We start from the raw sequence: 26817 nt of genomic DNA on the forward strand, positions 1-26817 counted from the left end.
TAGATAGATAGATAGATAGATAGATAGATAGATAGATAGATAGATAGTCAACAAGTGTCTTTAACGAGTGAAAATTGGACGCTTTAAGAGTGTTTGTGTGCCATTATGTTTGTGCGTGTGTATACTATGAACTGTCTCCAACACGAGAAGCGCATGTGTGCGGGAGAGATGTTTATTTTTATTTTTCCCCCATGCTCGGATTAAGTTATTTTCTGTGGTGACGCTGGCGACAGAATAAAGCACAAGATGTGGGATGAGACCTGTTTGAGCCTGAATTGATTTGTTTTTCTGTTACACTCCAGTTGGGAGAGAATTGCTGTATTTTTTTTTTAACTCAACGCGTTACACAACATCTTTCACGCATATCCGGAATATGTTTGCATATCTTTTGCGACTTGATTGTCTGAGATGTAAAACGCATGGAAAAGCTGCTGATAGAGAAACCGCCGTCTCACACAGAGACGCATGTGCAGTGCGTGTGTGTTTGTGTGTGTTTACAGCAGTTTGACTGATAAATATGGATTTGCAGCTAAATCGTTGGCGGTGGCGAACAGCATTTCCCGTTGTTTACATCTTTGTTACAACATACCGTTAAGGCTAAACATTGTACATGTCAGGATCAATTTTAACAAATAAAAACACTTACAGGTCGTGGCTCAGAGTTCACAGCGTCTCCTTGTAGCTGCTTCATCTTTGAGGAGATTTTAGCCGAATCCAGCACTGAACAGGGAGAGATTCTGGAAGCTGCGTTTTGTCAAATCATGCTTGCTATGTAATTTATAATTGTCTGGAAGGTAATTACTATTGAACTGGAAGCAATTCTGTGTTTGGATCGTGTCATTTGGAAGCCCAAACACAGAAACAGAGAAGCTCTGTGGAAATAGCAGGATGGCATTTCCTCTTTCTGCTGTGACATTACAGCGCCTCTGGCCACTGCTCTTACCTGCAAAGTGTGGGGTGCGCAGTAAACAAACCTTTGTGATCTCACAGGGGGCGGAAGTATTTTTTGTAGTTCACAAGATTCGTTCATTGTGGCTTTGCTAAGATAACTATAAAAATCAAGGTCTCCCTTTGCATTGAACTTTGAGCATTTTACATTCAGAGATGCTGTTTATGTTCACACAGCTACATTACACATCAACTAAAGTTTAATATATGATATTGTAGTGGACCACCCCTTTAACAAAAAAAAAATTATAAAGTCAAAATTGAGTTACAAAGCCAGAATTCTGAGTTAAAAAGTCACAATTCTGAGTAACAAAGTCAGAATTCTGAGTTACAAATTCAGAATTGCGAGTTATAAAGTTAGAATTTGAGTTATAAAGCTGTAATTCTGACTTAAGTCAGAAATGTGAGTTATAAAGTCAGAATTTGAGTTATAGTCAAAATTCCAGTTATAAAGTCAGAATTCTAAATAACAAAGTCAGAATTCCGAGTCATTAAGTCGCAATTCTGAGTAACAAAGTCAGAATTCTGAGTTATAAAGCGGAAATTCTGAGTTACAAATTCAGAATTGTGAGTTATAAAGTCAGAATTTTGAGTTATAAAGCTGCAATTCTGACCTAATAAGTCAGAAATGTGAGTTATAAAGTCAGAATTGCGAGTTAAAGTCAGAATGCCGAGTCAATAAGTCGCAATTCTGAGTTATAAAGTCGCAATTCTGAGTATATTTAGAATCTTATAACTTCATATCAATTTATAACTCTTTAACTTTATTGTTATATTGTATATTAATTCTGACTTGAGAAAAAAAATTATCATTGTTATTACTTTTTATTTTTTATCATTCAGTGACGGGAATAGGATTCTCGAGAAAGCTGAAGAATTTGAATGCTAACAATAATAAACTTAATACACAGACCCTGAAAATGTCTAAATGTAAAAACTGACAATGTTTAGCTTATATTGAACAAAAAAATTGCATATAAATCCATTTAACAAGTTTCTGTTGTAATTAAGCCTATATTTAGCAGTACAGTTTAGCAAACATTAGCATTTAATGCTTCACTCTGCAGTTTGGTCAGGAGTTGCTTGTTCTCATCAAAGGTCAAAGGTTGAATCTCAAATGTTAAAGGTGAATGTGTCAGAGAGAGAGAGACGACGGATGTAAAGGTCACATTCCTGAAGCAGTGTGGAGAAAGTAATAGCAAGACACATTGAAATCAATGCTAACTTCACCCTCAGTCACTTCTCTAAGTGTTTTCATAATAAACAACTTCACAAATGCACAATGCAAGGCGTTAATAAAATGTGTTTATTATGTTAACAAACAAACTAAACTTGTAAGGCACTTTAGCATTGGCTCTGAAATGACAAACATGTAAGAAAATACTTTGCAAGTGTGCAGGCAAGACTTCATTTACAGTGCTTCTGATGTCTTTTACCCAAAATAAAATCTCACACACTGATAATTTACAACATTTAAGACACAATACTTTGTTAGTGTGAAAACAGCTCCAACATAATAGACTTTCACATGTGTTCTGGATGATTCTGTAGGCACATGATGAACTCTTTAACCGGATGATTCTGGAAGCAGATCTGATAAACTGCATTGAACAGGGGGAACCTGTGGAGGAAGTCAACATAAATTACTTAATATGAGACTAATAAAGTTATATTGAAGCATGGAAAACAAAAAAGCGCAAAGATATTTACTTTTCCACCAGATTTTTGTGTTTGAGGATCTGATGAACTTCTGCTGCGGTTGCCGGACCTTGAAGCTTCTGGCCGTTCAGCATCTCCTTCTCAAGCTCCTCGATAGACTAACAATAAACATAAATATTATGTGATGCACACAAACAGTCGATTTTAATCATAAATCCAAAATTGTACTTCAGTATTTATGTAAACACAAGGGTCCGTGATGAGAAATCGCCATCAGAACAGTATATTTGGGGGGTTAATACTTTTGCACAATATTTATATATCCATGTTTTTCTACTACAGCGCTGTTGAATGCTTGATTCTGATTGGCTGATGCCGTTATTTTCAGACCAACACACAGTTAAAGTAGTTCCGGCAAGTTTTGAGTGCATTACAGCTCCATATCACTACGCTGAATGATTTCAGTTATTTCACAGCCACAACAGTCACATCAAAACACAACAGAAAGCTTTGGAAGAGAGCTAGTGCTGCCCACAGGAGCAGTTTGAGGACAAATGCCTAACAAATGTCTGAAATACAACCTCTGAACAGTGGCTTTAGCTGTGGAAACCGTAGTTTAAGTGAAATAATTCAATCCAGTCTATTGAATTATAAAAAATAGTACACAACCAATGTGCACTTAACACTCCATTACTAACCATTGTACCTTTCATGATTTTTTTGACAATGCTTTTAGTCTGATTTATCTTTCTTTTTTGGTCAATTTCTAACATGATTTCATTGCGTTAACAGAGTATTTGGAATCATTATTATACTGAAAAATAAAGCCTGCACCAATGAGTGCTTTCTAGAGGGAATGGCATAATGGATTAAAACCTGCTTGTACTTTTCAACATTCATAATCCCAACAGTTCATACAGTACTGCCAACAGCACTGGCAGAAATACAGCAGAAACCAGGACAAACAAACCAGGACAGAGACTCCAGCATGTCTCTCTGAAGGACAAAGGCATTTAGTCTCATTAATTCTTCATCTCTGTCCAACTCTTCCTTTCACACATCTTAAACGATTAGATCAAAAAATAAAAGAATAACCCCTACCTTTATTTTCAGATTTATTCTAATTAAGAGAATGTGAAATTATTGTATAAGATTATAATAACATATTGATGAATGCAGATACGAGCCCTGCTGAAAAATCCAGCTTAAACCAGCCTAGGCTGGTTGGCTGGTTTTAGCTGGTTGACCAGGCTGGTTTTAGAGGGGTTTTGGCCACTTCCAGGCTGGTTTCCAGCCATTTCCAGCCTGGTCTTAGCTGGTAAGGCTGGGAGATGACCAGCTAAAACCAGCTTGACCAGCCTAGCCAAGCTGGGAGTCCAGCCAAAACCAGCTATACCAGCTTAAACCAGGCTGGTCAAGCTGGATTTGGCTGGTAATTTTCCAGCCTGACCAGCTAAGACCAGGCTGGAAATGGCTGGAAACCAGCCTGGAAGTGGCCAAAACCCCTCTAAAACCAGCCTGGTAGACCAGCTAAAACCAGCCAACCAGCCTAGGCTGGTTTAAGCTGGATTTTTCAGCAGGGAGGGGATTCAAATCTAAGATCAAATGTTTTAAAGGGGTCATAGAGAACATACACATAGTAGTCAATATTCAAAAAAGGATAAAAAAAAAAAGACAAGAATGGTTGTTGTTCAATAGTTTTAGGACAAACTTGATTTTGATATGATTTTGATTAAAGTCTCAGACACGCAAATGTAATGCAAGAAAGGAAGCCTTAGGTTTAACACTGCAGTTTTTTTGGCACTGCCAATATGTTTTGGAGATGCAATGCATTATATTGCGAATACAAAACTACTTTACTTGTAAAATAAATCATTAACAATCTGTTTGGTTCTGCTTAAATCATGCTTGCAGAGTTAATAATCTTAGTAATCTAAGATCAGAATCAGAATCAGCCTCGAGTTAATCAGATAGTAACAATGTCATCACCTGTCAGAATTGCTTTGGAAGCTTATTTACCATATATGGTAAGGGGCATAACATGCCTGTCACATGCTACATGTATTAAGCCAATCAAAATGCACTGGATGGTTGGCCAATCAGAGCACAATGGTCTATTCAGAGAAAAGCCGAGGTCACATTGCAATTTTCGCCTCATTGACTTCCATTCATACGCATGCGAATATGGTAGATTGGAAACGCAAGCTCATGCAACAAGTTTCGCATTTCACTGCGGTCACACTGCACTTCCATTCATATGGATGTGAATGCAGCAGACGGGAATTGCAAGGTCGTGTGGCAAGTTTCAGATCTTGCTGAATTGCAAAGTTCAACATGGTGAACTCTGACCTGTAAAATCGCATCACATGATTGTGGGAGACCAAGAGAAGGTCAAAACATGACCATATACAGAAATTTAAAATATGTAGCAATCACATGCTTTTTTAATGTATAATAATCTTGTTTTATGCCACCCCTTTTTGCAGCACCATATGGAAGAATTTTGCATGCTCAAACTCTAGTGTGACCGCGGCTTTTAAAAGTTCAAGCTTGGTGAACTCTGATCTGCAAAATCGCATCACATGTTTGTGTGAGACCAATAGAAGGTCAAACCATGACCTTCAACATCATATGACCCCTTTAACCAATAACCAAAAAGGTTCCTACTGATTCAAAAGCAGTGTGGTTTGAAAAGCTGTGTGTTCAATAAAATGAAAAACTTTGGGTGAAAAGACAACAAAAAACACATACTTTTCCAGTTCTTGCGAATGCTTCTCCGACTTTGCGGTTGCGTCCTCCATAGCAGGTAGTGATGAGGTCAGCGACACCACAGCTTTCCAGAAACGTGGCGGGAGAAACCGGACTGGCTGTGCAGAATAACCGAGCGAAGGCGATCATTTCCATTAAACCCAGACGGATCACAGCAGCTTTGGTGTTGTCACCGAAACTCAGACCGTCACAGAAACCAGCGCCCACGGCAACAATATTCTACAACACAAACACATCGATGAAACACAGATAGAAGATTCAAGAATAATGCTTAAAAGGATTGTTGTATTACCTTTAGCGCTCCACAGATCTCCACAACATCAGCCTCTTCCACAACAGTCACGCGGAAGTTTTGCGTTTGCATTAGTTCTTTGAGAAGGGGTCCGTGAGGCTTGCTTTTACACCCTAAACACAAGATTATTCTTGAATATTTGAAGAAAATTTAATGATTAAAAGTTTTTTCATGATTACATTGACACCATACGTCATTTCCACATTTTACACATTACTGAAACTACAGATTAAACTTTTTCATCATTACCACAACACAATATTTTATTACCACATTTTCCACATTACCGAAACTACAGATTGAACTTTTTTCATCATTACCACAACACAAAACGTCATTACCACATTATTCACATTACCAAAAACTAAAAATAAACTTTTTTCATTATTACCACAACACAATACGTCATTACCACATATTACACATTACTGTAACTACAGATGAAACTTTTTTCATCATTACCACAACACAATGTCATTACCACATTATCCACATTACCAAAACTACAGATGAAAATTTTCTCATCATCACAACACAATACGTCATTGCATTTTCCACATTACTGAAACTACAGATGAAACTTTTTTCGTCTTTACCGCAACACTACATCATTACCACATTTTCCACAAAACCGAAACTACAGATGAAACTTTTTTCGTCTTCATCACAACACAATACGTCATTACCACAATTTTCACATTACCAAAACTACAGATTAAACTTAAATACATCATTACCACATCAAAAGTACAAATTAAACTTTTTTCATCATTACCACAACACAATACATCATAACCACATTTGACACATTACTGAAACTACAGATTAAACTTTTTTGACATTATCACAACACAATGTCATTACCACATTTTACACATTACCAAAACTACAAATTAAACTTTTTTGTTATGACCACAACACAATACTTCATAACAACATTTTACACATCACTGAAATTACAGATTAAACCTTTCATCATAACCACAACAAAATACTTTAATACCACATTTTACACATTACTGAAACTACTGAATAAGCTTTATTGTTATTACCACAACACAATTCGTCATTACCACATTTTCCACATTACTGAAAGCAGAGATTAAACGTTTTTATCATCACCACAACACAATATGTCCTTACCACAATTTCCACATAACTGAAACTACAGATTAAACTTTTTTCGTCATTACCACAATTTTACACATTACCTATACTACAGATTAAACTTTTATCGTCATTACCATGTTTTAAACTTCTAAGAGCCCAAAAACCAGGGAGAACTTTAGGTTGTCTTCAAAGCAGAATCCTTTGTAATAAGAAGAACTCAGCGTGGCTGTGGCGTCATCGAAAGAAAACTCTCAGTTGTTACAACAGACGAGCAGTTTAAATACATTTGATACATGTAGGTGGGGACAGTCACGGTGGGGACAGTCAAAGAAAGCATGCTAATGAAGTGTGGTTGTCTGCAGGGTGCCATGCCTTTCCAGGTCCGATCTCATCAACATATAAGTACCCATTCACGATAAATGTTATCATTACAACAGTGTGCAAATGATTTTCTTGAGACAAAGAAGACAATAGATACAGCCATGCTGTGAAACTGATAATTTGCATTACTTTGGAGACCTTAAGGGCTCAGGAGACCAAGACATTTTAAGGTCTATCACACCCTGAAAACCACTTTTATAAATATAAATTATATAACTATATATTTATATTTCCACAACACAAAACGTCATTACCACATTTTACACATTACCGAAACTACAGATTAAACTTTTTTCGTCATTACCACAACACAAAACGTCATTACCACATTTTACACATTATCAAAACTACAGATTAAACTTTTTTCGTCATTTCCACAACACAAAACGTCATTACCACATTTTACACATTATCAAAACTACAGATTAAACTTTTTTCATCATTTCCACAACACAATACGTCATTACCACATTTTTACACATTATCAAAACTACAGATTAAACTTTTTTCATCATTACCACATTTTACACATTACCAAAACTACAAATCAAACATCCATAAAAACTCCCCCCTTTTTGATGTCTCAGTTAAAATTACAGTACTAGACACGCCTCTTTCTGCTGATTGGCTACAGGTGTTTTTCAGGACTTTTGGGTCTGATAATGTGGTCAAAAGTGTGTGCAAATATTACTTTGAATTTAATGAACAAAAAAGTACTAATCTTGTGCACTTATGACATCATTAAAACACAATAGTAATGTAAAGATATTTTAAAACATTAACCATATTTGTGTGTATTGTGGCAATGATGCATTTTTTCAGCACACTTACCGATGGTGGTTTCACAAAATTTCTCATCTGCGACCTCATTGGCCAGATTGGCTCCCATCAGCACAGTCATGGTGATGCCCAGTTTCTCCCTAATGACATCAGAAATCAGTTTCAGCCCGTCAGGACCCTCATCCACACCCTTACGAAACACACACACATCGATATAAACTCAGGTATAAACTCAAGCTTTACTGCACAGAAGAACAGGTAAGCATAAATGGGGAAACTTACCTTAATGAGGGACATTCCCACTGCGTCCGGCTTAATGTGGCCCTTGATTGTGTCACAAATCCGAGACACAAACTGGTGTGGGATGACGAAGATGAGGATGTCTGCACCCTTCACCGACTCCAGCAGATCGGGAACCGCCAACTTAGGAGAAAAACACGTTTAATATGGGGTTTATTATGAATACTGGTTTCTGCAATTGTAATTTAAACATTAAACATTAACCATTTTATGGTGGACAAAAAACGGAATTGTGAAATATTAAATCAGAATTCAGGAGATTTAATCTTGGATTTGTAAGAAAGTTGTAAGAAAGCAACTTCAACTGTAATTGTGGCTTTGTTTTCCTTAGAATTGTGACCTAACCAGGGAGCAAATAACAGGGGTTTGGGGGGGAGGAGGGGCTGATCCCCCTAATTAACGCTTGATTCCCCCCCTGAAGAACATCAAAACAAGATGTATGGGGGGAGGGTCAGCGGGTTAATAGTAAGAAATAGCTTTCTCTGATCTCTGATTTATATCCTAAATATTGTTTATTAAAAATGTATAATATAAATGTACATTTGACCCCTCCTATAAAGGTTCATACCATTGTGAATGCATAATCGCTCCAATCAATGCTAGGAAAAATATGATTCAACAGTCTGAAACAGGCAGTTCTAGAGCACCGATCTTAAGTATTCACAAAACACGTTTCTTGTAAAATAGGTGTATCTGCATATAGTCAAAAAAAAAAAGAAAAATTAGATGCTTAATTTTACCTACTGTAACCTCTAAAATAATCACAAAATATCCCTAAAATGTATACATATATAATTAATAAATGAGAAGTAATTTAAATGCATTCATACATTTGATTTACTGAAGCATGCATTACCAACCTACTACCGGAAAAGTTGAGCCCCCCCGATTGTTTATCTACAAATTGCCCGCTGGATATAACATTTTATTACTTAATGAGAAAATTATACAAACTAAAATATCAGACTTTTTTTCTTTATGACTTTATACATGACATTTTAAATAATTTTTTAGAAAGCTGCAAGATAAATACTGCCATCTTTAAGAAAACCAATATGGTACTAATAATAATTTCTCATGTTAACTTGTTATTCATATGTTTTTTCTCAGATTAACTCTAACATGGGCATTGGCCAGTTTAAGTTTCTGACGGTATGATAACCTTGGATAAAAAAAGCAGTTTTACAGTATTGTGATTACCGCTCTAAAATATGTAGGGACAGTAGCCTAAAATAGTCACTAACTATCCCTCAAAACACTGAACATGTATACATTTTATTCATAAATTAGATGTAATTCAAATACATTCATAAATTTGATTCACTAAGGCATGCATTACCAAACTACTACTGAAAAAGTTGACCCCCTCAATCAAGTCAATGTAGAATTTGCACCCTGGATATAATAATAATGGTTTATATCTTGTGATATTTAATTTTTATTAACTAATAAAAAATATATACCAAATACGAATGACTACGAGTCAAAAATCTATCATTTAGTAAAGAATTTACATAAAACATTTTGTACATTTCCAACTGTAAGTACATCAAAAAATTATTCTTGATTAGTTATATATATTTCTATGAACTTATCTTTTTTGAATTTGAAGGCGATTTTCTCAATACTTAGATATTTTTAAACCCTCAGATTCTCAAATACTCATATCTCATCCAAGTAATGTACAATCCTAAAACTAGACATCAGTTAAAAGCTTATTTAATCAACTTTCATTTGACGTATAAATCATAAAAAAAAAATAAAATACACTTATGACTGATTTTTATGTTCCAGAGAGAGAGAAAAGTTTGCTATGAACAAGCTTCTCATTCTCACCACATTAGGTGGCAGCTTGTGTCCAGGCAGGTATTTGACGTTTTCGTGTTCAGTATTGATGATTTCGGTGAGCTTGCGTCCATTGATCATCTCCTCAAACACCCACATGTTCACCGTGTTCTCAAAAGTGTTGTATTTGGCTGCATTGGCGCCCACTATCTTGGCAATGGCAGAACCCCTGAGGAAATGAAAAACTCAGCTTAAAGAGCACTGATAAACTGTAATGAACACACAGCACTGGATCAGTAATGACAGATGACGCTCTCCTGAGGGCTCAAGAAGCAGATTCATTACTGCGACACTGACTAGACTATATAATGCTTCTTTAATTAGTCCTATGAGAGCTGAGGTGCTCAAGTAGTAAAGCATGCGAGTTGCCATTGGTGTAAGGAAATTACTGTGATAATAATAAGTATTTATTGATATTTAGACATTCAAAAAGTGTTCATTAATGAGATGATTAATGATGAGAATTTACCATTTACTCTTTAAGTGGTTCCAAATTTTTGCTTTTTTATTCTGGTAAACACAAAATAATATACTTTGAGGAAAGCTGAAAACCTGCAACCAAAAGAAATACTACTGAAGTCAGTTCTTACAGATTTCTTCAAATTATCTTCCTTTGTGTTTAGAAAAAGGTTTGATATAGCGTTGCACGGTTTACCGGTACTATGGTAGTATTGCGATACTATAGCTCCAAAATACTGGCGGTGCCACTGAAGTTTGTAAACGGTAGTATCGTCATTAATGGTTTATCTACAATAGATAATGTTGCATGTGGAAAAGTAGCTAAAATAGTCACGTTTGTGCAACAACAGACCATTTTTTTATTTTTATAAACTGTAGAATTTGCACCATTTATGGTAGCCTATTGCACGTTTTCTAACACTCCGGTTCGAACGCACATCTGAATCAGTTCATTTCTGTTCCTGTTAATACTATTTAGTAGCTACAACAACCAAAACGATCTCTTTAAAAGGATGACTCACAAAGTGAAATTTTGCATCACTTTGGATTTTTACCTAGGGTCAGTTCTTCTTACCGTACTTAAATGGTCTAAGATGATTTTGCAGATCCTGGATCTGTGCATCTTGATAACTGATTTCTGGCTAATTTGGTTCTTCAAACAAGATTGCTAATCAGATTAATATGTCTGGATGAACTGATCTGAGATCGCTGCATGTGTGGTGAAGGACTGATCTAATGATCCTCGAATTCATGATCAGCAATGCAGCGATTGGCTGACGGCACAGCAGGGTAACGACATCATCTGATTAATATTCAAGCATGTGAGCTAAATTACATAAAATTCATAGTAAACGGTTTGTTAAATATGATACGCAATAACTACACATTTGTTGTGGGCTGCAGGCTTTACACTTTCATGTGTCAAAAGTATTTATCAATTTATTTAGTTTTACAGTTAGAGCGGATTGATTAATCAGCATAATAACTGGCTGTTTAAATTAATTCTGCATCAAAAAAGAATTTTGATATTGGTGAAGGTGTCTGAAACTTTTGCGAAGCATCAAATCACTGGCATATTAGCTGTCAAAACATAGTAATGACTGACTATATTATTCCTTTAAACAAACAAACAAACAAACAAAAAAAAAACAGTTGATTATTGTGCCTGTTATCTATTATGATATAGAAAAAATGTACTACTAAAGCTGAATCCTTAAAATAGTATGCGTTTGTATCTAAAATGTGCATAATAATAAATGTTCTCTTTGAACTCCTTGGGGAAAGAACACCGCCGTGACAGTTTTTGTACTTTTATTTTGCAGTGCAGATTGCATAAGTTATACTTGCATGTTTTTTAAAACTTTTATTTAACTTTAATTCTATATATTAAACTTTTATATGCATATAATATAAATATAAAAAAAATAAACATTTTTTTAAAACCATTTGACTATTTTCCCAAATGTATATAACCTAAAGCTTACTACTGTAGGAAAATGTCAGCATTCGGTACATACTTTCAGTATTATCTTTGCTTGAAAAGACCCGATCTAATCCTTTTTGCATGACACAAGTCTGCTCCTGAGCAGGTTTGAGCTACCAGACCTATATTGCTATGACAACAACTCTCGGATGAGTTTTGAAGAACAAAATAATCCTGGATCGTGTCAAATCGTCAATAACCAAATCCAGCTAATTGAGTAATCCACATACAAAGAACAGACTGAAATATGATAAATGAAAAACCCAAAATAGCAACAGGAAATGTTGAAACAAATTTTGACCACTTCATATAGCCTAATTTTGTTGGGTGACAATGCTCTTTCGTAACAAACTTCATTCTGTATAACTTGTATCTTTATTTTAATGTATTTTTGTTGGTCAGTTATCTACAAAATAAACAATTTTAGGTGAAGTGGGGTGCAAATAATATTTTTGGCCTTACGGAAATGTTGAATTACATTCAAGTAGGCCTATTATATGCATATAACATAAAATATAGTATTTCTGACAATTTTCTTTAGAATTTGAGTTATGAATTACAGTATCACAACACTACTTGGTTTTGTAATACTTCAGCTGGTATAGTATCTAAAGATTAATCGTGACAATGCTGAGTAAATGACAAATTTTTTCTCTTTTTTTTGGGGTGAACTATCCCTTTAAATCTTGTGTGTCTGCACCAGTACAACAAAACATCTTCTAAAAATAAACTGAATAATCCTCTAAGATTGGAAACATGAAACCATGCTGCTGAGATGTTAATAGATGATTATAATATTAATCCACTGCATATTATAGCTTTGCTTCAGTATATGCAATGCTCTAGAACAGGCTAAAGTTTATGGGTCTGCAGCCTTTTCTTTGAGTTTAAAGAGGATCACTGGACACCTGAGTCAATCATTACTCAGCAAATATTACCTCAGCAACTACAGCAAACCAAACAAAGCACATCTGGACATTAAAGACAATAAGTACATGAAATGCATAATAAAATAAATAGCAAGGTACCCATTTAAGAAACATTCAAATCACTTTAGGATCTTAACAGCGACAAAACATTGTGTAATCTCTGATATTTCAAGTATATTAACGGAAAGGTCAAGTATTCCTGGATTACACTTGATATCCGCAGAGCGAAGCCGTGCAATACTAAATATACCGCATTTAATCAACTTCCCAAAATAGAAATCAATTCAGTTTGGGTGTTAAAACAGGCTGCTTCCAAATATACTTCAGCCCCCGCTGCCCCCTGCATTACAATAATACATGTATATGCGCAAAATGAATGTAAAATACGTAAATGTCACGCACCAGTTGCCAGAGCCGATAATGCAGATTTTCTTGGCCGCCATGCTGCGCTTCTGTCCCGGCTGGACTGGCTGAAGGACTCTGGTGTGTTTGAGAGCCGCTGCCGGACCGGAGAAAATCCTGTGCGCGCGCATTTAAATAGCCTGTGAACGCGCATCACTCCCCTTAACGCGCATTGGCTGGTTTCTTCTCATACATACTGGACTGACAAGTGACAACGATGATTTATTATTATTAGAAACCACTACCTAAAGTTACTTAACAACTGTTAAGTATGGGTTGAGGAATACGTTTGAATTAACTGATAATTGTACCGCGAAGATTATTACATTTCTATAATAGGCTATAAGAAATATTTCTCCAATACTGAGGAAATCCCGAGACTACAATTAAAACAGAAACATCTTACTGAAAGGTAAGTAGTCTAGCTATCATTAACGACGTTAATACGATAAACGCTTAATTTAAAACGTAAATCAATAAGCGTTTATGGTAAAGTTTTACACGACGTTGGTGGCGCCAAAAATGCACCTAACGGCTATTTGCTAACCTGAAACAACATTGGCATTAACATCGACAAAAAAATAAAATAAAATAATAAATTACATTCACAATTTTTGCTATTTAGCTCTTGGCACTACGTTACATTGGCTGTTTAAAAAAGACATTCATGTAAATATTTGCTTCCAACAAAGAATTTATTAAAACAGTGAAGATTAGGATATACGCAGGGTCTGTGGGGATCTGTGGGGCACCGGCCCCGTTTAAATCGGGTTGGCTCCTGTAGTGCCCCTCTCCCCTAACTGATTTATAGCAAAGCTCAAACTTAGACGCACTTTAATTCATGTCGAACGCAGGTGTTACCTATAGCAATTTTTTTTTGAATGACAAGTGCTATAGTCCCTGTACTTTTTCCAAAAGAGGGATTAAAATTGTAATAATGTTCCTTGGCATAGTTTGTTTTTCAAACACATATTTTAAAACAGACCAAAATTGATAGTCATATGCGAGTAGACTAAACATGTCAGAGTTACAAGGTAACTCTAGGATTCCGCTCATAGCTGTCATACGAGTTATTAAATTACCATTTTGAGTTATGTCAACGCTAAAGGTACACTTCATGGTGAATTCAATAGTGAAATCAAATTATTAAACATAATATAGTAAATACTGTGACAAATATCCTGCTCTGTTAAACATCAATACGGAAATATATAATAATAAAAAAAAATAAAATAAAAAATAAAAAAAATCACAGGAGGGAAAATAATTTTGACTTCTACATTTTGGTTTATAAGGACCTCTCCATAGGTATAATGTAGATGGCCTGACCCATAAACCCAACCCTCCCAGCACACCAAAATCAAGATTTGAATGTGGAAAGACCCCATTAATTATGATTTTAACTGTTTTGAATTACAACGACAAGACATGTTCCCATAAACCAGCTCAACATTGCAATTGTAGAATGAATGTTTATATGATGATTTGCAGTACCTGGATGAGCCTGAATGTCATGATTGACCTATTAGAATCAAGCATTCCAGAGTCTAGGTCAGGGATGTCAAACTCAATTCCACAGTCTAGTTCCAACCCTGCTTCAACACACTTACCTTTAGGTTTCAAACAAGGCTGAAGGACTCAATTAGTTTGTTCAGGTGTGTTTAATTAGGGTTGGAACTAAACTGTGCAGAGCTGCGGCCCTTTAGGAATTGAGTGTGACATCCCTGGTTTAGGTGCTCGCACCAATTGAAAAACTTGCCCCCTCTTTGTAAACTGTGGCCCCGCCTTGGTCCCTGCTTTTAAAAATTCCTAGATCTGCCAATAGATACACGTTTCTACACAAGAAACATTGCTGCAATACCTCATGTATTTAGCATGAACCCAATGGGTGACACCTGAGGCAATAATTTAAACAGTTCGATGGAATTAAGTAATCAAATGCAATCATTAACCATGACACTAAAAATACAGTAAATATTTTCAGGATGTTGTTGGCGCCAAAGTTGAATGTGACTTTAGGATTTGCCATCTTAAATCAACATTAGCAAACCCTCAAACATTCGATTTACAACTACCAATTTAGCTATTAAGCTGTTTGCACAACATCACAAATGTTTAAAAAGTTATATGTGGGATTTAACAAAAATCTTGAGTCATTCTTGAAAATCGTCATTAGGCCTGAAGGAAAAGAAATAAAATAAATTTAGCGAGCACATTCGACACCGAGGTGAGCATCAATACAAGATAATCTTTATTATAACACAAGGGCTAACAGAAATACAACATTTGGTCCATTAAAGGGGAAAAAAAGGATTAAAAAGATATAAAATAAGCAAACGCATGACTTAAAGAAAACTTAAACTACTCAGAATGTTAAAGTTTTTAGCACTTGGCTTCTAAATGCTTGAATTACTTTAGTGGAAGAACCCATGGCCTATCTGCAGTGCATCGATTAAATATTCAATCACTTGATAGTATTCCTAAACATGATTTTTGGGTAGCCATGGACAGGTAGTACTTGCATTGGCAGGTTTATTTCATGTTACTTTTCAGAATGACAAAATGAAAATTAATTAAACGAACCAACAAACCATATAGGCAATTCTCTAAATATATTAATACATATCACAGCGAGGTTAGAGTGGAAGTACTTTACAGGCCAGGACAAAGCTTGTGCCCAACAGACCTGTAATCAAACAGGTGGATCAGCAGTACATCTAATCTTGTGGATCTAAAACGGTTACTGAACAGACGAGTTCTCAAAGTCATTGCAGAGAATGTTAACCAGTGAGCCCACCTTTAACGCACTCGTTTAAGGAACTTCCTCCGAATAATTCATCTTCAGAGAGCTGAGGTACTACACTACATCATTATCAGTCATCTATGCTTAACTAGACTAGATCTTCATAAAGTTCATATTATGAGAACATTAAGATATCAAAAGACAATATCGATCATTTCAAAATTAAACGACTCCAAGAAGCCATGAACGGAGAATACTTTTTACCATTTTTGTTTGGAGTTCCGATATTAGCGGTAAAAAAAAAAAAGCAAGTCAGTTTGGTCGGAAAACAACAACATCGCTAAATCATCTAGCTTGAATCAGGTAAAAATCAAGTGGGACAGCAGAATTTCAAGGGGTTTGTTAGTTTGGCGGAGTCACAACAAAAATAAGGTAATTTCCTTATGAAGGGTCACTCCTGGGCAGCTACAGCAGGACAGCACAAGATAAACCGTAATAAAACTGTAGTGATCAGCATCTGCAGTGCCAAGCAGCAGGAAATTCGCTACCCAGAATCCCTTCTGGTCCTGTGTCGTAACGGCCACAGGCTTGCTTATGTGTTTCGAATGCCAAGAGCCTGTTCCAGCTCCTGTCTCCTTTGCTGGACCTGAGAGATCACAAGAGATTATGTGAGAAACTATAATTAAAATGGATGCAGTGTTAACAGGAAACAAGAACTGTAAAGTATAAAGCATCACCTTTGAATAGAAATAGCGACACACAGCCTCTTGAGCCCAAGGCTGGTAGTAGAACTCGGCTCTTCTTTCCTCCTCTGGGTTTCCGACAACATCCGTCATCGTCTGCAAGGACACCAAATTCAGACGTCAGCAGAACAACGGTTACTGATTAATGGCTTCTGTCCAGAGCGCAACACTCTCAAGACACGATGTGCAATCCCAAGGAAGCGCAAGCAACTGCTTTGCAACAGATGGTACATTTTTGGATGGATAAATTAAGCTTGAGAAAAATGATAGCAAGCTTGATTCTCCGCAAACCATTTAAAAATGCAACATCTCTCACAAACGCCTCTTTAAAATACTCCCAACCCCCCAAGTCATTAAAAGTCCAGTCAGTCCACCAACTAACATTGTGAGCAAACATACAGATGGAGAAAGACCGAGTCTGGGCGAAGGTTACACAACCCATTTCTACAAGCACTTTTGCTACACATTTTAATAAACCATGCAGCTTGAAGACACAATATGTAAGGGTTTTTCATTAAAGTATCCAAACAGCATTAGAGACTAATAGACGCAAGTAATGACAGTCAAATATTACAAAAGCCGTTCAAAGTCAGTGAAATAAGCATTTTTAGTGAGACCGTGTGTGCTGTGTTCATGCTAATGATGTCTCATACAGTCGATATCCGGGTTTTTGTTTTTAAAATGGAAGTGGTGGATTCTGGCATAATAAAACCTCAGTTGCTTTCATGCGATGTCACACTCGTCTTTTATCAGCAATTGTTCAGTGTTTTGCTTCCAGCAGTTGTTCTACAGGTTTCATCAAGTCAAATTTAAGACTTATAAAGACCATTATGAATGAAGTTTTATACTTGCACAAGGCTAAACATTAAGCATTTTTTTTATCCTAAAGGCCAAGTTAAAACATAAAAAAAAAAAAAAAAACTTATTTTATGGAAGAAAATTAATTGTTTTTTATTAAATAGAGTTAATAAATAAACTTTTTAAAAAACATTTATTGAGATGGAATGTTAGTGATAGGATGGGTGTCAGCCTGATTGGGCAGCTTTACATGAACATTTAGAAAATGAAGACCCATTTAAAATGATTCAAGACCTACAACACAATATTTCAGTAATTTAGGACTTAAGGCCAACAATTTTGTTTTTGAAATTGAAAACATTAAGACTTTTTAAGACCCTGCAGATACCCTGTCCAGCCTTACTCATCTTTATACCACCATGATAACAGGTGTTGAATATTTTAGCTCATCCATCAACAGGGTTTCTGCAGGTGTCCCATAGGATGATAAAAAACACAACTCCCACGATTCCACACTCAGTCACAGCATCATCAAAATATGACTTCCAAAATACCAGGAACTCGATGATTTTTCTTAGCCACACATTTAAAATAAATGGTCAAAACAAGCAAACTCTAGGAGTATGCATACACATTTTGCAACATAACTTATCTTGAAAAAAAAACAAACAAAAAAAACTTTACTAAACTAAATGCACAACAGTCTGTCCAGGTCAGTGTACTCACCAGATAGACCATTTTGAGGGATGTAAACAAAAACAGCGGTCCCAATACATTTCCTGTTTTACATTTTTAATTTCTATTTCTTCCGAGAATCCAAAAAGAGTCACATATTGATAAATAAATGTAAATATAGCCGTTTTAAGATTAAGTGATGATTGAATTGCCTCTTGTTACAGTTATGAAATAGTTTGATAACAAGCAGAAAATGTTCATGGACCAATGACATGACCACATTGAAATGATCTATATGGACTATAAACAGAGAGCACTTTTAAATAAATATTACTATAAGGATGATAATTAAACCATATTGGTAAATAGTTCTATAAATAGTTCTATTGAGATGGATTGTTGGTGATTGGATGCGTGTTGGCCCGATTGAGTAGCTTTTCCTGGATATGGGAATATTGAGACCTGTTTAAAATTATTTAAGACCTGCAAGATCTGATTTAATTGAATTTAAGACTAAGGCCTAAAATCTGGGCTGTGTCCGAAATCACATACTACCATACTACATAGTGGGCGAAAAACTGTGAGCTGAGTAGCATGTCTAAATTCATAGAATTCGAAAATCAGTATGTGAGAAGTACTACTTCCAGCGAGATTCTGAAGTGTGCATCCCATGCATGCTGTGCTATCACATGATGCCCCGCAAGAAAATTCATGAATGGGAGTGAAAAGATGCAACTAAATAAATCATGTGATCATGGCAAAAATGGTAAATGTAGTATGTCAGAGTTCCATTCATACTGTTCACATTCATACTGTATAGAACGTACTTTTCTAACGGCAGAGTAGTACGTTTTAATACAAATGCAGTGTCTACTGAGTAGTAGGTGGTGGTTTTGGACAGCCTTATTTTTCATGTTAAACCATTAAGACGTTAAGACCCCGCGGACACACTGTGTGCCATTAAATGCAATTAAAACATGATGATATCCTCATTAAACATGTTAGTATGATGCTTAGGGCTCAGTTTTTGACTGTTTTGATCTCACCTTCAAGTCTCTGCACTGCGACTGGAGCCAGTCATTGATGAAGCCCTGCGGGTCTCGCGCAAAGCTCAACATGAACTCCCTCTGAGTCTTCAGTTGATTAATGGTTTCGATGGTCTCATGAATCTGAGGAAACAAGCAAACAACTGGCATGAGTGATCTTGTTTACCATTTGCAACACTTTAATTATAAGAGCGTTAGTGCTGGTCCACTAACCATGTGTACTCGATATGAACTTTGTTATTGAGCTCATATAAAAGCAATCATACTCAATCGAAGAGGTTTTGCTGTAATCTCACCTCTTTCATCAACACAAACTTTCACCAAGTACAAAGTTCAACCACTGACTGGGAACGACAGAGATTTAGACTGTTGCAAACTGACAACTGATTCAACTGGGTCAAAGGTGAACATCCAAAAAATAAATTGGTCAAACTTGTGTGTGAAAGTTCACAACTCAACTTAGTTAAATCACTAAGTAATCGACCCAAAACCCTCACATTTATAAACACTTGTGTTTTGTCAATATAAGTTTTGGCAATGCTTCAGAAAGCAAGGTAATTTCCCTGAGCATAAAAACTAATTTGAGAGTAATTTTAACAAATGTAATCAATTCGAATCAAAGTAAAAAAAAAAAAAAACAATAGACATCAATAAACATACTTCATATCTATATCATCACTATAAATCCACGTTTTCAATGAACGTTGGTCATATAAACTTTTATAGAAGAAATAAAAAGGAACTGAACTTTCACCTACAGCTGATTTGTCTTACTGATTCAAGCAGTTCATAATCACTCGAGCTGAAAACCATGATCACATTAACTTTGGATTCACCGTGGCAACAATTTATCCATGGTGAGTCCGGCTGCCGTGCCAGAAGTGTTCACTGGACTACTAAAGATTTTCAGTAAATAGAAATGCATAACATTTAAGAGCAGGACACGAGCTTTAGAAAAATCTGTTATTTGTAGTTTGTAATTACCCAATGCAAAGATGAATATAAAAATATTACCCAAGTTACCATCTTTCTATTTTTATAAGAAAATCTTGCTTTGGTCATTCTAAAATGCCTTAGCCAAAGTCCATGGTTTCCACTACATTCATTCTTCCATGGCGGGGCGCCACACCAAAATTCATCCCGACACGACTACATTACAGCTTCTTCTTAATTCACAACATTCATTCATTGTCGTTGTTGTTTTTAATAGCGGGTTATAATCGCACCAAAACGCATTAAAAGGTAAGTAAATTATAACAGCGCAAACTTTTCTGTTGCCGTAGTAAGGCAGTGAACTATTTGTTTAACACTTTAAGGTTAAGTGCTGACAGACTGACTGACTTGCTGACAGGTGTGTGATGCGTGAGGCCAGCAAACACGACGTAGCTTTCAGTTAAGATGAACAGTTTCCATAATTGTACTTTATTTATAGATTAAGGTCTGTGATTCTGCAAACAAAGACTTTATCTTATTGGAGTTTATTGCCGTTTCACTTTACTCCAGGATGCATTAATACCGATCTGTAGGTCTATTGGAGACTTTCAGAAATATTCCTTGCAAATCTAATAAATGTTGGAGACAGACTCAATACTCAACACAGTAAATCGCTCTTCAGTAGTGTTTATTTAAGAGAGCACGAAAAGATCTGCGCTTGAGCAGCGTGTTTAAGGACGTGCAAAAAGTTTTGTGCACGACCAGAGGAAATCGGCGCGCAAGCAGAGATTGGCATGCTCGTATAAACTTTACATAAATGCGATCTCGACGTGTAATACTGCGCTCGCCACATTTCTCCATTTGTCATTGAAACAACACCACCGGTAGTTGGTAGATTTGTGTAAAAGACCTGCAGCCACAGCTGGAAAAAATCATAGAGGAAAAACTGAAGTCTGTCAAATTATTACCTCCAGAACGGTCTTGTGTCTCTAAAAAGGTTGTTATAACTGCATTCGTTGGTTTTCTGGGTACTAATAATTATTAAATAAGAAAAAGACCCCAAGTGGTTTCCCCTACATTAGCAAACTCCATTTTTTATTTTGATATTTGGTGCCAGTTTATCAATAATGACTATTTTAGTCTCTTCAATTTATTGGATAGAAATGCTGCTTCTTTCACAAATGTTTAATGCAACATTTTAGTTTTACACATAGGTTTAGTTCATATCTTGAAATAGAAACATAGCTAGTGTCTCTCAAAACATCATAGAGAAAAATCACTTTAATGAATCTTTTGTCAGCTATTGATTTACATCAACACACTTAAATCAACGGATTTTCATTTTCTACCGACTCATGACATATTAAGATTTTGAAATGGTCATTTCATTTCAGACATGGAAAGACCAATCAAAACAGACTTAGGCCCCGTTTACACTAGTGCGTTTTAGTTTTAAAACGGCGTTTTTCAAAAACAATCTGCATCCACACTAGCGTTTCACCTAGCGTCTCTGAACATATCTCCGTCCACACTACGCCACCAAAAACGTATATCACGTGACCATTCGCGCACTCTGGGTATGCGAGTTCTAGTATAAACAGAAAGCATGCGTCTCGCTCGGCATTTGGTTATTGTTAGTCAACAAACGCCGGTTGTACATTAAACGCGTCGGGCAAAGAAAGCAAGAGAGGTATTTTTGTGGACAGACGACGAGGTCGAGTTGTTACCGAACGTAACAAATGAATAACTGCACAGTGGCGCCTAAAACAGACAATAGTGCAAACAACGCTCCCATTTCTGTGTCCATGTTGTTGTTTTCAGTACTAACTTCCAGTAGCATTAAAGCCATGTGTTATAGTCATGTGATAGAAACTTGACGAAGGAGGGAAGGATACGCAATGACACAAAAGCCTCAATCAGGTAGCGAATCTCAGCAGCCCCGCCTCCGTTTTCAGATGTCTCCGTTTTTCCTCATCCACACTGAAATGGAGCAGCAGCTTTTTAGAATGAAAACGGCCTCTCCAGCGTTTTCAAAACGCTCAGTTTTCGGCGCTCGAGAACTCCGGCGTAGTGTGGATGGATGGCTTAACCGTAGCAAAACTTATGCGTTTTAAAACTAAAATGCATTACTGTAAACGGGGCCTTAATGGCAAGCTGTCCAATGACAGCAGAGTTGTCTTATTTAAGAAAGGGGTTTACAGCCTAAATTTTCAAACAAACATCAAAATCATTGTAAAATGATTCTTATAATTGGCATATTCTGAGAAAATTACAATATTTTCTCAACTTAAATGCATTTAAACCTGCTGTAAGGGACTCAAACACAATATTAGGACACTTTAAAAAACAATGACAAAACATGATGGAAAGCAGAACCCTTTCTCCTGCACCACACCTCTTGTATATACAAAACAAATCTGCTCAAACATTCAGACCACTGCCAAGAGTCACTTTGATATGCAGCAGACCAAGCCACAAAACAAAAGAGCAGAAAAAAGTAACGCTTTCCCCCTGTGACGGCTCGCCAAACACTTTGAGGACTGTTTATTCAGCCAGAACAAAGACATAACTTTCCGAACATGGTGAAACTTTCGAACCTTGTTGTCGAGGCCTGCAATCTCCTGCTGACTGGCCGTGGAAAGCAGGAAAGAGTTCATCTGGGTCTTCAGGGTGTCGTCCACTTCCACGTCAATATCATAGCATGCAGTCTTCTTCTGGTCATTGGGATCAACGCTAAGAAGTAAACAGCAGTTTAGATGACGTAGCAGATAAGGAAAGATAGTGATTCTGACTAACATGTTATCAGTGGGTACCTGATGACGTGGTTGATGATGATTGGTTCTGGAGGCATCAGTAGGGCATGCAGCCGCTGAGGGATCTCAGAGAACTTCATCCTCTGGGTTTCAAAAATCTACATTGAGAAAAACAAGTGTTAATAGGTTCAAATTACACACGAAGACACGAAACTACTGGATTTTAAAGATCTACATTTGGAAGAACAGACAATTATCAGGTCCATCTAGTATAAGGTATCTAGAAAGAACCACCTGTTGATTATTGGATTTATAACATCTGGAAAAAGAACTGACAATTACAGGGTTTGTTTCAAAGCATTAAAACCACATGGTATAAATTGTTAAACTTAAAAAATTAAAAAAAAATCAGAACAAGCAGAAATAAAACAACTTCTGGAATTGTAAGACTGACAATGAGAAGAACAATTACAAGGTTACAAAAATCCAGAAAAAACAGCCAGCTATTATTGTTTACAAGTTCTGAGGAATTTAAAAAAAAAAGTAAATTGAATTTAAAACCTTTAGAATAAGAAGAACTGACAATGGGTTTTGCAAATATTTAAATAATAATAATAATAATCAGAACCAACAATATTTACACTCAGTACGCTTACATGGACACCAATAATTCGATTTTAATGCGATTAAAAGTTAAAAGCGATTTTTGATTAATTTAATCCGATTAAGGTCTTAATTGAACTAAAGAGAAATAGAATTAAGACGTGTGGAGTATGCCGATTTCAGTCGCATTATTGAAGTGCGGTACAGACATGTAAAAACCTTAATCAAACTATTACCGTCATGTAGGACTTCTCACCGGGTTTTGTGATAGGATAAAACAGTCCATAGACTAAGGCAAATAACTCGATTACTGATGTCCATGTAAACGTAGTCACTGAGAAGAACCAACCGCTGTCAAAAATCTAGAACTATCTATTATTGGTTGTACGATCTATAATAAGAATTAAAACTTAAAACGAAGATCTAAAATAAAATAAGTCAATTAATGGATTTCAAACATCTAGAATGAGAAGAATTGTAAAAGGAGTTTGTTTCAAAGACCTACACCAAGTAGAAGTGCCAATTATTAAATGAATTAAGTTGAACTATAGCCGTTCAGGATCAAATATTTTAAAGTTTAGTTTCACAGTAGTTTTTTTCTGATAATACTGAAATTTTTTACTAGTCTTTAATTATCAACTAAAGAAGTTTATAATTGTCAGACGTCACCACTTCTGTCTAAACGGGTATTTCCAGTTTAAGTCTTCATTCACTAGTTCCCATAAATAAAGTCCATGACATTCGTTACCTGCTGGAGGTATTTGTCACAGTTGATGAACTCTCGTTCATGAGGGTCCTGGAGTTTGTGGGTCTTCACATACTGCCACAAAGCCTGAATGATCACAGGCCGGGTCTGAGTGTGAATCCCCAGCAGCCGGGCCAGGCGGGGGTCCAGCTTATACTGAGGGGGCTAGAAAGAGAATGATTTCGTCCATCAGTCACATTTAATCTAAATAATATCCAGTTCAAGCATGTCTCAAGAAGAGGTGGCGCCATCTGCTGGTGATTTTTGAACAAAAATGCTAATAAACACACCATGTGCACAACTATAATTGAAGTTTACCTGGTAGTCCAGCATGAGCAGTACAGTACAGCGGACCCCAACATCCCCAGGCCTCTTGACCTGAAATCCATCTGTCTCCTGAGTTGTGGCTGTTCTGTGCCACTGTAATGAAGACAAAGATGTGAGAAATGGCACATAAGTGACAGCAGTGAGGATCTACTGGACAGCACAGCAATAAACTAAGTTTAAAGTACTATACTTGAGAAACACAATTTCTGATTCTCACCTCAACCAAATGATTGTCAGGTCCATACAAGTCTTTGTCCAACTCGATCACTAAAGACTTGAAAAAAGAAGAAAACTTCCTCTTCTGCTTGGTGGCTTCATACTTGGACACAGCGGTCTGTGATAAGAGAAAGAAATTGAGTTTATTGCCATATCAGCTTCTTTGGCTATGTCATGGCATTGGCATATGATTATAAAAATATTATAGCAATTAGAAGTCATCACCAGCAGTAAATAATACACAAGATAAAAATAAATGAACAACAATAATAATGATAATATACAAGATAAAAATCTAAAACAATTTATGGTTTCAGTCTGTGACAAAGAATTCAGTTTTACAAATAAAAATAGTGTACTTCTACAGAAACGATAAGGGGTTTGACCTAATGGGATAGCTCACCCAAAAATGAACAATTAATCATCATTTACTCGTTCAGAACAAGACATTTTGAAAAATGTTGGTGCCTGACAACCCTTAGCTTCCTTAGCATTATTTGTCTACTATAGAAGTCATTGGGTGCCAGCAAACAGCATTCTTTAATATATCTTCTTTTGTGTTTAACAATAAAAGGTTTAAATCCACACAAGAGAAAATAAAGGAGGTAATGGTCATTTTGGGGTGAACTAAACCCTTTTGAAACCATTGAAATGATAATCTCACATCCTCAAGAAGCCGCCCCTCCACACGCAACTCCCAAGATGCAACAGTTCCCTCGCCATCCTCTGCATCTGGCTTGGCAGGGTTGAATGTGTTGGAGATAAATATTCGGAGTTTTCTTTTTTGCTGCGCGGAACAAACAGATCAAACGCTGTTCAAGCACATAAACCACCACAATTTTGTCCTCTAGAAGAGAACAAATGACCAAACTGCACTCAATGTTGGCAAAAAATCGAAAACTACCTTAATGGGTCTCTTGAGAGCTTCCTGAATATCAAGTCGTTTGCGCATGATGGTCTGGTCGAGCTTCCTCTCAAACGCCAACAGGTCCATATAAGCCTGAGACTCTGGGACAAGCTCTCTGATCTGAAATAAAGCAGAAAATCTAAATAATTGCAGCATTTTAATGTTTTTTTTTAAACATTTAACTTGATTGGGCAAGAAAAACAGCAACAAAGGCAAACCAACTACATTACATAAAAATAACATTTGCAAAACATTGCAATGCCAGTCCATTCATTTGTTTAAACCTTGGATTAGTTTATCCAGAATACTTGCACTACTCCAACACGAAAATAACAACAAAGAGGACAGTTTCACGTCCACTTACTCTTTGAGGTAGTATTTTATCTGCCATTTTCTTCTTCTTGGCACTAAAACACAAAACAGCAGCATGAGAATGAATCTAATCAGGCATTTCAAAAGATTACTGTTATATTGACATTAGCATCAGGTTTAATCCATCAGTTAGACTTACTGTTGGTTGCGATTTTGCTGTTGAACCTGCTGTATCTGATTTGGCGCTGGACGTTTGCGGGACGGGTCCATTACTGGCATGCCGGGGCGGGAAACAGGACTGGCCCCGTAACCTGGGGGCCCCATGGAGGGTCCCTGAGGAGTCATACGACTGGCTGGAGGCATTCCTGGTCTCTGCAAAGAAGGAACAAAAGATGATCCAAACGGATGAAACACTGTATTTAAGCACCAATTATAAAACATTCATCCCTTATAGTTCCATTAGGAACATATGGCAGAAATAAATCATAGCACGATTGTTATACACATACATTTAAGCAAGTTTAAATATATTTTATCACAATTTATTACATGGCTGTTTGCAATACTTGATTGGGTCATTCAAGACATTCCAAAGTGTGTTATTCAGAGATAACATCTGTTTAAACAAATAACACAGCCTCATCTAGTGTATTACTTCA

General features: G+C 36.3%; 2 protein-coding genes and 1 long non-coding RNA gene across 8 annotated transcripts in view; 1 reads left to right on the forward strand and 2 right to left on the reverse strand.

Annotated features, from left to right (window-relative positions):
* Nucleotides 1-2722, forward strand: LOC147831484 (uncharacterized). Its single transcript, XR_015521669.1, has 2 exons — nucleotides 1-1254; nucleotides 1500-2722. It is a non-coding gene; the product is annotated as an uncharacterized LOC147831484 (long non-coding RNA).
* gpd1b (glycerol-3-phosphate dehydrogenase 1b) lies at nucleotides 2234-25349 on the reverse strand. 4 transcript variants are annotated; one of them, XR_015521075.1, is made up of 8 exons: nucleotides 13358-13464; nucleotides 10076-10253; nucleotides 8222-8362; nucleotides 7991-8129; nucleotides 5669-5781; nucleotides 4564-5595; nucleotides 2659-3822; nucleotides 2234-2569 (listed from the first exon to the last, which is right to left on the reverse strand). XR_015521075.1 is itself a non-coding variant. In XM_087302393.1 (8 exons), exons 2-8 carry the CDS (start codon nucleotides 10181-10183, stop codon nucleotides 2473-2475), a joined length of 942 nt encoding a protein of 313 aa, XP_087158519.1. In that variant the 5' UTR covers nucleotides 10184-10628; nucleotides 25299-25349; the 3' UTR covers nucleotides 2234-2472.
* The window catches only part of smarcd1 (SWI/SNF related BAF chromatin remodeling complex subunit D1), a 16300-nt gene continuing 5068 nt past the window's right edge, over nucleotides 15586-26817 (reverse strand). Inside the window, exons 2-13 of one of the 3 annotated variants that reach the window (XR_015521070.1) lie at nucleotides 26358-26530; nucleotides 26211-26253; nucleotides 25844-25966; nucleotides 25604-25726; nucleotides 24941-25057; nucleotides 24715-24816; nucleotides 24400-24561; nucleotides 23109-23206; nucleotides 22893-23028; nucleotides 18880-19485; nucleotides 16838-18808; nucleotides 15586-16746 (exon numbers count right to left, since the gene is read on the reverse strand). Coding sequence is in view for 1 of the 3 variants with exons in the window: in NM_198358.1 (NP_938172.1) it covers nucleotides 16693-16746; nucleotides 16838-16939; nucleotides 19363-19485; nucleotides 22893-23028; nucleotides 23109-23206; nucleotides 24400-24561; nucleotides 24715-24816; nucleotides 24941-25057; nucleotides 25604-25726; nucleotides 25844-25966; nucleotides 26211-26253; nucleotides 26358-26530 (1356 nt within the window). In the remaining 2 variants the exon portion in view is untranslated. 3 annotated transcript variants of the gene reach the window in all.

Source organism: Danio rerio, chromosome 22 (assembly GCF_052040795.2).
Source record: "Danio rerio strain M-AB ecotype USA chromosome 22, GRCz13ab, whole genome shotgun sequence".
In the NCBI taxonomy this organism is placed as follows: domain Eukaryota; kingdom Metazoa; phylum Chordata; class Actinopteri; order Cypriniformes; family Danionidae; genus Danio; species Danio rerio.